The sequence below is a fragment of the Peromyscus maniculatus genome, chromosome 8 (assembly GCF_049852395.1).
Source record: "Peromyscus maniculatus bairdii isolate BWxNUB_F1_BW_parent chromosome 8, HU_Pman_BW_mat_3.1, whole genome shotgun sequence".
Classification (NCBI taxonomy): Eukaryota; Metazoa; Chordata; class Mammalia; order Rodentia; family Cricetidae; genus Peromyscus; species Peromyscus maniculatus.
This window is the reverse complement of record NC_134859.1, coordinates 59,080,420-59,095,283: the sequence shown is the minus strand read 5'-3', so window position 1 is coordinate 59,095,283 and position 14,864 is coordinate 59,080,420. Positions and strand designations below refer to the sequence as shown.

General features: G+C 46.4%; 1 protein-coding gene across 2 annotated transcripts in view; it reads right to left on the bottom strand.

The window, feature by feature from the left end:
* The window catches only part of Ncbp3 (nuclear cap binding subunit 3), a 33,786-nt gene extending 25,888 nt beyond the window's left edge, over nucleotides 1-7,898 (bottom strand). The window contains exons 1-3 of one of the 2 annotated variants that reach the window (XM_006992213.4): nucleotides 7,643-7,898; nucleotides 5,757-5,822; nucleotides 2,100-2,205 (exon numbers count right to left, since the gene is read on the bottom strand). In XM_006992213.4, the coding sequence (XP_006992275.1) occupies nucleotides 2,100-2,205; nucleotides 5,757-5,822; nucleotides 7,643-7,828 (358 nt within the window). In that variant the 5' untranslated portion in view covers nucleotides 7,829-7,898. The remainder of the gene's footprint in view (nucleotides 1-2,099; nucleotides 2,206-5,756; nucleotides 5,823-7,642) is intronic. The other variant, XM_076542843.1, reaches the window with a different exon arrangement.
* Between the last annotated feature and the right edge of the window lie 6,966 nt (nucleotides 7,899-14,864).

The following is a 14,864-nucleotide window of genomic DNA, read 5'->3' as shown; positions in this document are numbered from 1 at the left end:
ATGAGGGTTTTGTGATCCTAAAAGCACCAACAGAAGAGGGAGTTTTGAGCACAAAATCAGGGATGCTTCACAGAAGGCAAATGAGCAGAGAGAAAAGCATGAACTGTGGCTGGGACTATAAGCCAAAAGGTGCAGTAAAACATGGAGCTTTCAAAGCTGAGCTGTGAGAGAAGAGTCCAAGGTCTTCCTAGGCCTACATCGTGCTAGCACATGACTGAAAGCTATATATAGCTATCCCTGGACTTCATAGGACTTTTCCTTATATTGAGACCCATGTAGGTCTGGAACCCCAGAGTCTGCAAGAAAACTAAGGTCACAATCCTCAACTTGAACTCAGAATTCAGGGAGAAGAGTAACCAGTTCTGCACAGACACTACTCTATCCCACTAGGACTGACTAAAGAGTGACATGGTCTAGGACTATGGAATTATATACACATTACACTTAAAATATTCACATATATAAAATTATACCAATAGACCAAAAGTGTTAGAAGTAAGGTTAAATGTTAAGCATAGGGCTGGTGAGATATGGCTTAGAGGGTAAAGACCCTTGCAGCTAAGTCTGACCACCTGAGTTTGATTCCCAGGAGCCACAGAGTAGGAAAGAATCATCTCCCTAAAGTTATCCTCAGACCTTCACACAGAGGCTGTGATGTACACACACACACACACACACACACACACACACACAGAATGTGTTTTGTTTTGTTTAACGTAAGGTGTGAGTCTTTAGAGTCAGGTAAACCTAGGTTGAAATCCTGGTTCTTTCATTAGATCTGAGCAATACATTAAACTTCTACAACCTGTTTCTTCCTTTGTAAAATAATGATAAAAAATATATTCCTCAGAGTTACTGTGAGAAACAAATAGATAATGTGCTTACCCACTGCCCTAAGAAAACATGTTCCCAACAAACAGTGGCCATTCTTTCCCTCATCCATCAGGTTTACAAACTGCTTTCATCAACCAAGCAGGACTAAAGGGACTCACACAACACCACAGAGCTTCAACATGCAGTAAGAAGGCTGCTTCCTGAGCCCTTTATAAATACCAATATTGGCAAATACAACAGAGAGAGGCCTTTTGTATACATGGATTTAGATTAGAGGGTAATAAAAAAAGAATGTAGGCTCACTCCAGGGAAATGCTCCCCGGAACACTTTTTTTATAAATTGCTTTGCTATCGAGTATGGTATATATACCCCTATAATCCTAGAACTTGGGAGGGAGAAGCAGAAAGACTATGAGTTCAAAATTATCTTCAGTTTGAAACCAGTCTGGGCTACATGAGACGTTGTCTCAAGCAAGCAAACAGAAAGTGAGTAATTGGGCTGAGGCTGTGGTGACTTGACTTGTTAGCATGAGCAAATCTCAGAGTTACACCTATCACCACAAACAAACAAAAACCCACCACTATCAACTGCCTTGCTGTGAGGTCTAGGGAGCAAAATACCTAAATAAAATAGACTATAATTGGTTTAGGCCTCTTTGACAATAATTACTAGGAGGTCTGCATGTACCATGTATTGACATTATAAAAAAAAAAAAAAAATCCCACCAATTCCCAAAATGCTCCAACTGCTCTAAAAGAAAGCATCACAGTAGGACACTTCCACTGTTCTTCTTTTTTTTTTTTTTTTTTTGGTTTTTCAAGACAGAGACAGGGTTTCTCTGTGTAGCTTTGCGCCTTTCCTAGAACTCACTCTGTAGACCAGGCTGGCTTCGAACTCACAAAGATCTGCCTGACTCTGCCTCCCGAGTGCTGGGATTAAAGGCGTGCGCCACCACCGCCCAGCTCCACTATTCTTAAAGGCAAAGAGGCTTACATCACTACAATGAAAGCAGACAACGAGGCGGTCTATAGCACATATCATCTCTGACACAAGCTCCCTTCACAATCTCCTTTGTCCCATTGTTCTAGCTCTAACTGAGAAACATCTGACAGCATCTCACCTTTACACCGGTGATGTCAGAATCCCTTCCTCTTGGGTATTTGGATGAGGACTGGACATACAGGACAAAGCCAGAAACATGAAGTGATGGCAGGGAAAGTTACTCTTAGAACAGAATGAAAAAATTTCCCCAAACACACTGTACCTTTCTTCATCATGTCTCGGTCCAAGGCTACATTTCTCTGGGCAAGATTTACTTCTGCTCGAAAGTGGAAGCGCTTGGCTCGCTGTTCTTTCTTTTCAATTGCTTCCTAGGAAGTACAAAAAAGTCAAAGAGATAAAAGGAAGATGAGGAATGTTAAATCACAAACAGCATGCTGCAACCTTAAAATAAATCAGAAGAAATAAGCAACCTGTGCCTTGAATTTGTTTTACAGTGAACTGGACATGCACAGTGTACAGTAGCCCTGCCAAAATCCTCTCCATTCTGTCATAGCCTATGACTACACTCAGAACATAGTAGGAATTCAATCAACACTTGTTTATAAAGTTTTCTGATACTCCATGTGTTATCAGCAATCATGTCAAGAAGTTACAACAAATAACTTCAACTTCTCAAATTCTCCTAGTGCAGAAATGGAGATACAAAAATGGAAAAAGGTTTGGAGGAAATATTTCTACTAGCTAAGAACAGATCTGATCCAGTGCTATTTCTAGGACTCCACAACTACCATTATCACTTTACTTTGTCTGTGGACAGAGTAATCACACCTATTATGCTCTTCCACATTCATGTCTGCCTGAATGATCCACTCCCTAAAAGTCACATCCCATTTAAAAATAACACAGGAGCAAAAACAGTCTCCTCTATTCCAGCCTTATGTACATGGAATTGCCTGTTTTCATTTTTAAGTAACAAAGAGGTTTGGCATTTTGCTGAAAAAAAAAACATTCAGCTTTGTAGATTTCTTGCAAGAGTAAAAATAAATTCGGGTCCAACTCTGCTTTGGATTGATGTATTTCTCTGATGGCTCAAGAACCTCACTAACTGGAAGACTGAAGGTCTGACTGAAGTAGCTTGTGGCACTGAGGAAGCAGCAATGCTTCTGTTACTTCCTAATAGTTAGGATAATTTTTACACTGATGTCTACTTAGCACAAATGACAATCTACTTTTTTTAGCGAGTGTGTGTGTGTGTGTGTGTGTGTGTGTGTGATGCGTGCACTACAGTGTGTAGGAGGAACGTGTGTGCATTTGCGGGTGGGGGTGCAGGTCTTCCTTAGTGCTGCAATTATAGATGCAAACACACTGCCCTGTGGTTTTTATGTGGGGCTGAGGATCTGAACTCAGGTCTTCACGCTGACACAACAAGAACTTTGAGGGCTGAGCCGTCTCCCCAGCCAAATCCTTTACTAACAATTCAAGTACAAAATCCTTTCCCCAGGTACCTGTTCATGTACTAGAAAATGACGGAGGGTTAGGAGCAGTCTACTTCTTAATTACGAGAACATTTTCACTCTGTACTATTTTCTGGACTAGAAGGTGCTCAGCTTTCTTTTAGCCTTTAAGTAATCTGAAATAAACTGAGACAGAGAAACTATAAAAAGCCAAGTATGATATATTTATTTTTATTCTTGTTTTTAAACATCCAACATATAGATATATACTCTTTAAATTTTAAATTGGGCCTGGAAAGATGGCTCAGCAGTTAAGGGCATTAGTGGCTCTTACAGAGGACCTGGGTTCAGTTCCCAGCACCCACATGTTATAGCTTACAACTGTCTATAAATACAGTTCCAGGGGATCTGATGCCTTCTTCTGACCTCCACAAGTACCAGGCATGCACATAATATAAGTAGGCAAAACACTGATATACACACATACAAAATAAAAAATGTAATTGAAGCTGGTTGGCACACACCTTTAATCCCAGAACTCTGAGCAGAGGCAGGCAGATCTCTGTGAGTTCAAGGTCAGCCTGGTCTATAGAGAGAGTTCCAGGACAGCTAGGGCTACACAGTGAAACCCTGTTTCAAAAAACTGGGGGGGGGGGGATGACAAAACATATATATATGTTGAAAATTCTTGGCCGGGCGGTGGTGGCGCACGCCTTTAATCCCAGCACTTGGGAGGCAGAGGCAGGCGGATCTCTGTGAGTTCGAGGCCAGCCTGGTCTCCAAAGTGAGTTCCAGGAAAGGCGCAAAGCTACACAGAGAAACCCTGTCTCGAAAAACCAAAAAAAAAAAAAAAAAAAAGAAAATTCTGTTTCAAACTGAACTGTACACATTTATATCAGGAAGAAAAAAAAAAGCCTGAACTGAATTAAAGCAATATACTACATACTGACTGTTCATCACATGGAAAATAAGAGGCTTCACTCTACGGTATCACAATGAAGGGGGTACAATGGTAATAGCAATCACTTAGCGAAAGGCAACATTGTCAAGATGCTGGAAATAATTCGGTTAGCATGGTCCTCAGAGCTTAAGCACACACACAACAAGAAAACCCTATTTTCTTCCTACACTGGCAACCAGTGAGGAATAGACATGTACCAAGGGTTTATTTACATGTTGGGTGCTTTTAATGTTTTTATAGGTAGTAGAAACAAAACACATTTTTTTAAAAAGTGACATCCAAGTAAGCATTCCTGAGGCCAGGGGCATGGCATGACTCTGTGGGTAAAAGTGCTTGCCATGTAGCCAGACGGTGGTGGCGCACGCCTTTAATCCCAGCACTCGGGAGGCAGAGCCCGGTGGATCTCTGTGAGTTCGAGGCCAGCCTGGGCTACAGAGTGGGTTCCAGGAAAGGCACAAAGCTACACAGAGAAACCCTGTCTCGAAAAACCAAAAAAAAAAAAAAAAAAAAAAAAAAAGAGCTTGCCATGTAAGCCTGACGACCTGAGTCTGGATTCCTGGAACCCATGTACATGTAAAAAGCCAGACATTGTGGCACATGTCTGTAATTCCAGCACTCTTATAGTAGAGTGGAAGATAGGAGGCAGAGATGGTAGAATCCCCCCAGAAGCATGCAAACCAACTAGCCTAACGTATACAGTACAATAGCTAACAGCCAGAGTGTGAGTGAGTGAGTGTGTGTGTGTGTGTGTGTGTATGTGTGTGTGTGTGTGTGTGTGAGAGAGAGAGAGAGAGAGAGAGAGAGAGAGAGAGAGAGAGAGAGAGAAAGAGGAAAGAGAGAGAGAGAGAGAGAAAAGGTAGGAGGGGGATGGAGAGACAGCTCAGCAGTTTGAAGCACTGGCTGTTCTTGCAGAGATCCAGGTTAAGTTCCCAGTACCTACAGGGCAGCTACAACTATCTGAAATTCCAGTTCTAGGGGATCTGAAGCCCTCTCCTGACCTCCTCAGGCACCAGGTCTACATGTAGCACACTTACACACATGCAAGCAAACCACTCATATACATAAATCTAAAAATACTACTACTACCACTACTAAAAAAAAGACGGGAGGTGAAAACCAACACCTGAGGCTGTTCTTTAACTTCCACTTGTGTGCTATAGCATGGACACACTCCTACACACAGACACAGATACATCATATACAATAATAAATAAATACTAAAATAAACATTCCTTTCATGGAAATAGCTAAGTACAGGCATCTAAGTATAGTGATTATCTTTTCATGGATACAAGCACATACAAATGCTGCCTGGATGTCTTCAGGAATATACAAGGGCATCCTTGGGTAGATAGATAAATATAGATATTTGATAATATGATTTTATATATATGTAACAAAAGAAAAAAGGAGGCAAAGAATATTTACTATCTGTAAGTCCTAAAGACCAAGTATTAATTTCACCTACTTATCAAATTGAACAAATAATCCCAGTCTGTCTTACCTTGGAGGTAACATCGATTCCAGTGATGAAGCTGCCAGCCTTGTTTTCATATCTTCTGCTTGTGTCCTAACAGAAGAGAAGAGATGGGAAATTCTGGGAGGGAAATCATGATTAAAGGCAGTCTGAGAACCGGCTCTTTTTGAAGTCATTCTTTTCAGCAGCCCTTCTCCACCCTAACACCTGTGTTATTAAGAAGTCTCTCTCTCTCTGAGATTCCACAGTAGCAATGGACCATTCTAACAAGAAGTCTTTTTCAGACCCCAGACAGAAGCCTGTACAAAATATTAAGTAATTCTGTTAACTGAGTATCTACAGAAAGGAAAATCTAAAGGCGTTTGTGGAAAAAACGTCAAAAATGAGATAGTCACTTAGCTCCCCAACCCAGACTGGACAAATTCCCCTCATAGCCACTAGGTGGAGCAAATGCCTCCACAAAAATACATAAAGTCCCAAATTTCTGGGAAAAACACAGCCCAATACAATGAAAAAAGGAGGGGAAACGGATTGAGTGGGGACTGAAGTCTCAGCTCTGCAATTCAATACCCTGGACATCTCTGAGCCTTGCTTTCTTCTATGTATGCTATGTCTTTCTGACTTCCGATCTCCCCTTTGAGCTTAATATACCCCAACACTTCTCCAACAAAACAATCTCGTTTCCATCTCAGAGTCGTTGTGCTTGCTGTCTCCCTATTAGGAAATGCTCCCTTCCAACTGACATGGTTGCCTCTTCTTGTCATGTAGGGTTAAGGTTAAATCTGACTAGATAAGGGAACTTCCCTATACATCCTGACACACACTGACTGCTTCACATCCCTCCTGGGCACTGTACTTTCTGTGCTATTAACAGAGTGTGTTTTCTTCGTAGTACCTGACACAAAAGAAAAGTATTTATTTACTTCTGTCCCTTACTAGGGCAAACTCAAAGAGGGAGTTTGATCTTAATCAAACACCTAGGATTATGTCTAGCACACTGTGTGTGTGTGGGGGGGGTGCGATATATACATGTTAAACTGAATGAACGGATAACACCTAAGTCACAACTGCAGTGAAATCTAGATGGTATAAAGTGGAAAGTGCTAAAGCTGCCATTATGTTGTTACCAAAGTCACTGTCATTCGCCATCACTACCTAAGCCTTTACTCACAACGTCACATGTAAATAAGGGGGGGAAAGTTCACGTTGTGTGTTAAAAATCGAGCGATCCAGGCCTCAGGCCAGCTTTAAGAATAGGGCATGTGACTACCAAACCACAGGCAAAAACACTCCTCCTCATCTCATTACCCACTGGGGTAAAAGAGACAGATCAGGTGTCATCGAGCGTCCGAAGGCGGGACCGCCGAGTGGACGCAGCGAAGGTGCGCGGGGGACAGGAGGACCCTCACCCACACCACCAACACACGAGCGTCTGCTGCTTGACAGGTCTAACCTTCCCATGGCCATGTTTGTGAACAGACACGAACTCCGCCGCCGGGGCAGGACCCGCCAGGAGACCTGGATGCCAGCGCCACCTAACACTTCCTCTCAGAGCTGCTCCAGGTTCTGTTCCCGCCCGCGGCTCCCTTTTATCTCCAGCGGGACACAGCTTCTTCGCTCCGGGGGCCCCCGGCCGGCACCGAGGGGGCAGAGCGAGGGGTGTCCCCAACTCTCTCCCGGCTCTCCCGCCTCCTCCAGCCGTCTCGGCACCCATTTCCGGGCGCCCGGGTGTCCTTTTCTCTCGCTCCGGCTCCCTCCGGGCCAAGCGCGGGCCCCCCCTCCCTCCGGCGCTCGCGCCCCTCTCCGGGTTCCCGGACTCGGGCGAGCGCCGCGGTCCGCCGCCACCTCTCCGCCGCCTCGCCAGGGACGCCCGCTCGGCGACCTCCTCCTCAGCCCCCGCCCCTCGCCCGTACCGGGAGCAGTTCCTTCAGCGAGCGCCGCACCGGCACGATCTCCAACTCGCCCTCCTCCACCTCCATGGGCTCCGGCTCGCCACGCTCCAACCCGGACTCCACCTCGGGCGACGGGAGACCCAAAGCCGGGGGCCCGGCCGGGGCCTCTGCCTTCACAGACACTCGCAGGCCGCGAACGGCCGCCATAGCTGCCAGCCGGCCGCACCACAGAAAGCCCGCCCCTCACAACCCGCCGCCTAGAGCGCCGCCGCCGCCAACCACAGAGGAGAGCCGCTGGCAGCCAGAGCGTCGCCCGGTTCGACCAGAAAGCTGTCCTACTCTCTGGCGCCCCCTTGGTGGCCCGGGAACCTGGGACCGGCTTGGGGCGGGATTTCGCGGGGAGGGGGTGGGACCAAACCGAGCCGGAGGTGGAGCGTCGTCTGAGGTTCCAAAATACCTACACTTTGAGGACTATGTTCCTAAAAACTGCTGAGCGATTACTATGTGCCTAATACTACCAAGGCTTGAACCCTTACAACTCTATGAATAAGATTTTATTATTACCTTCATTTCACATAGGAGAAAACTGGGGCATAGTTTTCTCAAGGTATAAGCTATTTAAATGATTACCTGGATCTGAGCCTCGACCATCACGCTTCAGAGCCCAGAATGAACTATAATCTATCATCCTTTGGCAATCTGCACGTTTACAAAGTTATTTGCGTGGTAAACCTTGTCTCTGTCAAGTCTTCCAGTAACTGAGCCATTTTATGTAGTCAAAAATTTAAGCTGGGGCCCAGCATAGGATTATATGCCTTTAATCCCAGCACTCAGGAGTCAGAGGCAGGTACACTTTTATGATTTCCAGGCCATCCCAGTCTACATAATGAGTTCCAGGGCTCCAAGGTGAGACCCTGCCTAAATTTAAGCTGGGCATGGTGGTACATGATTGTATTCCCAGCACTTGGGAGATAGAGGCAGGAGGATTAGGAGTTCAAGGTTATCTTTCAATACATAACTAGCTTGAGGCCAGCCTAAGCTACAGACCTATCTTAAAGGTGTGGGGAGGGGTACTCCAAGATGGTAGTGACCTACCCAAAGGGCAGAGCCAGAGCTTAGACCCCGTTTTCTTGCGTCTGGGGGCTCTACCCATCAAAGGCTCATTAGAATGACTTCTTGCAAATGTTTCTAGTAAGAGTCTGGCTGGGAAAGAGGAAAGGCTTCAGACTTCCAGAAGGAACCTCTTGTCTGCCATGAGTGCTGATTTTGTGTCTCTCGACCTGTCTCCCAATCTGACTCAGGAACAGGTGAGACCATACTATATCTGAGCCCCTAAAAATCTATTCACAGACCAATAATTCTAAGACAGAAAACACAAAGATAAGACATACCAGGGGTGTTCTTAGGCATGCCACTTAACCCTCAAGTCTCAGTTCCTTCATCAGAAAATAGAACAACACACGCCTCCAGAGAAGAATGCAAGGGCTAAACGAGCTATCATATGGGGTGATAAGATCCAACAGAAAGCCAGGCAGTGGTGGTGCACGCCTTTAATCCCAGCACTCAGGCGGCAGAGCCAGGTGGATCTCTGTGAGTTAGAGGCCAGCCTGGTCTACAGAGCAAGATCCAGGACCAAAACTACACAGAGAAACCCTGTCTCAGGGTGGGGGCGGGGAGATCCAACAGAAGTGGTGTAGCACATCCAAGGTTTTTCTTAAAATGGGCCTACACCATGGGACAAAGATGGAATTCCTTAGAAGGGTAGCTTTGGTTGAATGTAATGCAAAAGTAAGTACAAAATTGGGTTTGTAAGCATTGCAGCTCAGATGGAAAGGGATCCAAGGAATCCAGTCGGGAGCCAAGGAATACCACAAGTCACTGTAAGCACAGCCCTGCTCCAGGCAAAGGTTTCCTCGATGTAACAACTCTGCTGGGCAGAGGAGGGTTTCCCCAGCAAAGTTGTTACAGTTCTGCTCTGGTCCTGCGCAGTGTAACAATTCTGCTCCACTAGGGGAAGGTTTCCCCAGAGAAAGTGTTACAGCCGTGTTCTGCTCTGCTCCGGTCGTCACCCAAACCTTATTCGAGAGATTTATCTGGAGGGAAGAATCGAGGAGGGTGCCTGCCTCGGTCAGAGTGGAAAAGGGCAGCAGGAAACTGAACAGGCACAAGGCTTACATGGGGCTTCTCGGAGGCAGTTTTTCCAGGGTGGGACTTGGTCAGATTTCAATCCTTGAGTTTGGACAAGCTCAAAGATTGGCTGAATTTTGTGCTCAGGGACTGGTTCGTTTCGTCTCAGGGATTGGTTGGTTTTGTGCTCAGTTGGTCAGGGGCAGATTTGGCTCTGGTTTCAGGGTCAGGGTATGTTTCTTTAGTTTGGGTTCAGGGCCAAAGTGTCTCTTTCACTGGCTCTGAGTTCAGGGTCAGGGTGGGTTTCTTTGGCTGGCCCTTTTACCCTACAGGATTGACAGAATGGAATGTATTTTCTTTATCTCCATTTTTCCCCCTCTGTACTGACAATGGAACCCAGAGACTTGCGCATACTAACAAAACCCTTGACCAGAGAGCCATATCCCCAGTTTTGAGACATGATCTTGCCCTGTAGCACTGGCTGGCCTGCTACTCACTTTGCAGCATAGAATGACCTTGAACTTCTAATCCTCCTGCCTCCACCTCCTGAGATGGGATTACAGGTATTACAGCCACCTCGGCAGGCTCCCTAGTGTGCATTTTAAAGAAACGTTTATGTTTGGGATGGCCAGCTGTGCATGACAGTCAGGAACCCCACCATTACACTAGCTCTGGGGGCCTACAGAGTAGGAGGTAGGAGAGGCAGAAGCAGTTAATTACTCCGCTACACAGGCCTAGCTCCCTCCTAAAAGAGTTTTGCAGCTTGAGGATTCAATTAGGAGAGATTTGACATTGCAGTTCGAAGAAGTTGTGGGGCAGCCACAGCCATCGAGGGACATCGGGGAGTCAACACTAAGCTCCCAGGCTGCTACCCAGGCGGCCCTGTCCTTTTCTCCTCTTGACCACCCGACTCATCTCTTCTGTCTCCCTGTCCACTGTGCAGCCTGATGATTCGAAACCACAGAGAATTTAGGAGGTGGTAGAGAATGATTTTCAAAAAGTTACAGCAAACGGGGCTGGAGAGTTAGCTCAACTGGTAACAGGACCTGGTTCTAAATCCTCAGCACTCATGTAAAAACCTGGCAAAGTGGTGAGCATCTAAAACCCCAGTGCTGGAGGCGCAGAGACAGGCAGATCCCTGAGCTCACTGACCAGCCAGTCCAGCCAGTCTGGGAGTCCAGGTTACAGAGAGATCCTATCTCAAAAACTAAAGTGAAGATAAGATGGTTCAATGGTTAAAAGTGCAGAATACTCTGACAGAGGACCCAAGTATCTAAAACAATAAATGGAGAGATGGCTCAGTGGTTAAGAGTATGTAATGCTCTTATGAAGGACCCAAGTTCAGTTCCTGGCAAAAACATCCAGCTTGCTTACAATCACTTACAACTGCAGCTCCAGGACATGTGACATCCTCTCCTGACCTTTTTTTTTTTTTTTTTTTTTTTTTTTGGTTTTTCGAGACAGGGTTTCTCTGTGTAGCTTTGCGCCTTTCCTGGAACTCACTTAGTAGCCCAGGCTGGCCTCGAACTCACAGAGATCCGCCTGCCTCTGCCTCCCGAGTGCTGGGATTAAAGGCGTGCGCCACCACCGCCCGGCTTCTCTCCTGACCTTTGAGTACACTGTATTCACATAACAAACCCACCCACAGATACACACACATACTTTTAAAACAAATTAAAAAAAATCTTTAGAAGTTGGGCATGGTGGCACACAGCTTTAATCTCAGCACTCGAGAAGCAGACGCAGGCAGATCTCTGAGTTCAAGGCCAGCCTGGTCTACATAGAGAGTTCCAGGACAGCCAGGGCTACACAGAGAAACCCTGTCTCAAAACACCAAAAAGAAAGAACAGAAAACTTTAGGAAAAAAAAACTGTGTTGAATAATCAAGGAAGAGGCCCAACATTAATTTCTAGCCTCCACACACACACACACATGAACACATACATACATACATACATACATACATACATACATACATACACACATACATAGTTAAATACAAGCACATGCCCACACAGTCAGAGCTAAGCATGGTAGCTCACACCTGTAATCTGAGCACTGAGCATGGTAGCTCACACCTGTCATCTTAGCATTCAGGAGGCTGGAGCAGGATGATTGGTTTTAGGATTATCCTGATCTACAGGAAAAAAAAAAAAAGTAAAATAAATAACTGCTCAAAGTTAAAAAAAATATGCCTTTCAATTATAAAAACAAAGATTTGGGCTATGTGTAGCTGCTTTAACTGAGTTCTCACCCAGCATGCACCCTGGTTCATTCCCCAGCACAGAATAAACTAGGCATGATAGCACACGGCTGTAATCCCAGCACTCAAAAGGTGGAGGCAGGAAGGATCAAGGCCATTCTTGGCTACTCAGCGAGTTTAAGGTCAACTTGGAACACTTGAGAGGCCCGCCGCTTCTCATACCAAATCCTACTGTTCATTAAAACTACCTGAGGCAGAGAAAAGTTACATTCTGTGTAGTTCCAACCATGTGACTTTCTAGTAACTGGTTCCTGGTTGTGGAAAGGAGCAGGGACGGATGAACAGATGGGACATTGGAGTTTTAGGACAGTGAAGACCCAAGCTTTGACCTGTTCTCATATTAGCTGGAGAAATGAATTTCTCTGGTTCACGTGGGGTGGGGGGACAGGAGGAAGTTAGGGAGGAAAGGCCATTTAAGCCTGGAACTAAGTAGTACTGACACCTCAGAGACCTAGTCCAGCCAGACTGCTGCTTGTTGTACTGACCACATCTTCAGTAGGCACCCAGGACTCGGCACCACCTACCACCTGACTCCCCAGAGGGGATACTGTCTATTTTCACTCGAGGAGATGAGGGCTGTTTGGAGTGTGCTCATCTGTCTATAGTGAAGGTAACCCTGTAACCTCGGGTGTGTGTCCCCTGGTAAAGCTGGAACCCGGTCAGTAACTTCCAGCCCCCATCTCCAGCTGAGCCACCCTGTAGGCTGAGTGAGGGAGGAAACAGAGATCAGGGGAGGGTCTGCAGGATTCAAAGCTTGCAAGGCACATTTAACTGCCTCCCAAACCTTTAAGCAGACCACTGTTGCTGGGGCTCAGTTCCCCTATGTGGCATAGTAGTTTCTGCCTCTGGCTTTCCCAGACGTCTCTGCATGTGTAGGGCTGACAGTTCTCCTGGGGGCTTGTGTGGCAAGGCCTGGGTGGGGGGGGGGTTCAGTGAGCAAGAGATGTGGGCTCTAACCTGGCCCTTTCCTAAATCACTTTTCTGGGCCTCAGTTGTCCCATCAGTGTGCACACTCAAAGGATGAGACTCATGGGGAAATCCCATCAAGCACCCAGGATGCTCTTCAAGTTCTTAGGACTCAATAGACCTTGCTTGAGAGTGTAACGGACTTTGACAGGCAGAGGTACGGGTATGGGAAGGGCAGTATCCTGGAAGGATAGGAGAGATAGAAGCACAGTGTGGAGGGAAGAGAGTCAAGTGTGTGCGTGGGGGTGGGGGGGGCAGATAGACCTTGAATCAGCGGAGTAGCCAGACAGCCAGCAGCAGGCCTTGGATACCAAAGTGGGATTCTTACTAGGCAGCTAGCAAGGATTAAGGGCTGGAGACCAGTGAGGTGAGAGGTAAGGGCTGAAAGGATAGGAAGGGAATGGGAACAAAACCCACTTTTTGGTGTGGCATTTGACAAACTCTTGTCTGGCCACCATCATCCCTCTGGAGAAGGCCTTGTACTTACTGCCCCTCACAGGACCAGGAAGCAGGCAGGAATACAAAGGGTCTGCATTTCTCAGGTGGAAAAACTCATCACCCACTTGGGGCGGCCCCTAGCTTGGTCGTCTTCTTGGTCTTCAGCACTCATCAGTCTCTGGCTTCATCCAGCTGCAAGTTCACAGCTGGGCAAACAGCAGGCATATAAGGCCGGCTGAGCAATAAACCCCAGGTTTCCCCATGAGGGCTCATGTACTGAGTGTTTATTACCAGCTCGGCTTTTGAAACAAGGACTCGATTACTGTCACAAAAACTCCATAAAAGTGCTGACACTATTTCCACTATACCAATAAAGAAACAAAAGCTCCTTGAATGACCTGCCAAAGGTGTCAGGTTATTAGGTAGTGTGGTAGTTTGAAAAAAAAAATGGCCCCCAAAGGGAGTGGTACTATTAGGAGATGTGGCCTTGTTGAAGTGGGTGTGGCCTTGTTGGAGGAAGTATGTCACTATGGAGGTGGGCTTTGAGGTCTCTTTTGCTCAAGCTTCACTCAGTCTACTTCCTGTTACCTGCATATCAACATGCAGCAGCTCCTTCTCCAGCACCATGTCTGCCCACAGGCTGCCATGCTCCCCACCGTGATGATAATGGACTAAACCTCTGAAACTATAAGCTGCCACCTCAATAAAATGTTTTCCTTCATGAGTTGGCATGGTCACGGTGTCTCTTCACAATAGAAACCCTTAGACAGGTAGGTAGCCAAATTTGTGTTCAAGCTCAGGGCTGTCTGACCTCAAGAATGACACTTAACATCACTACCCTGGAGGACCCTATGGCTAGAGTACTGGTGCTGAGTCTGAGAAGGCATGGGTAAGACACTGGGCAGCCAGCTCCGCATCTTAGCCTTCCTGTACCCCTATGAGACAGGAAGTGTATCCTACAGCCACCCCACTGGTTCTCAAGCACCCAAGTCTTTCCAAGTAGGGGCCCTGGGGCTTAAGCTGCATAGAGGACAGGAACTCCTTGGCCTCGTGAGCCCACCTTTCTTCCACCTCCTTCTCCCTTCCACCTCTCCTCTCCCTACCTCTCCCTACCCTGCCATGCCACTCAGCGGCCTACGGTGCCTCAGAGCCTTCCAGAAGATCAAGCCAAGTCAGCTGGGACAAGAGAAACACACGTCTGGACACAGAAGATATATAAAGTCTTTCTTTCTTTTCTTTTTTAATTCAACAATGGGCTTTTTATTGTTTTTAATTCACTTCCTAAGAAGTTGACTTTTAAAACACTCTTATGGAGTCTGTTCACTTGTGCTACATTCAAAACCAATGCCAACCAAAGCTCTCAGCAACAGATGACAGTGAGCATGCCTTCCTGGCTCTGCTGGGGACAGTGAGGCCAGCCACCCAATCCCAAGCTTTTCCCAAGTGGGT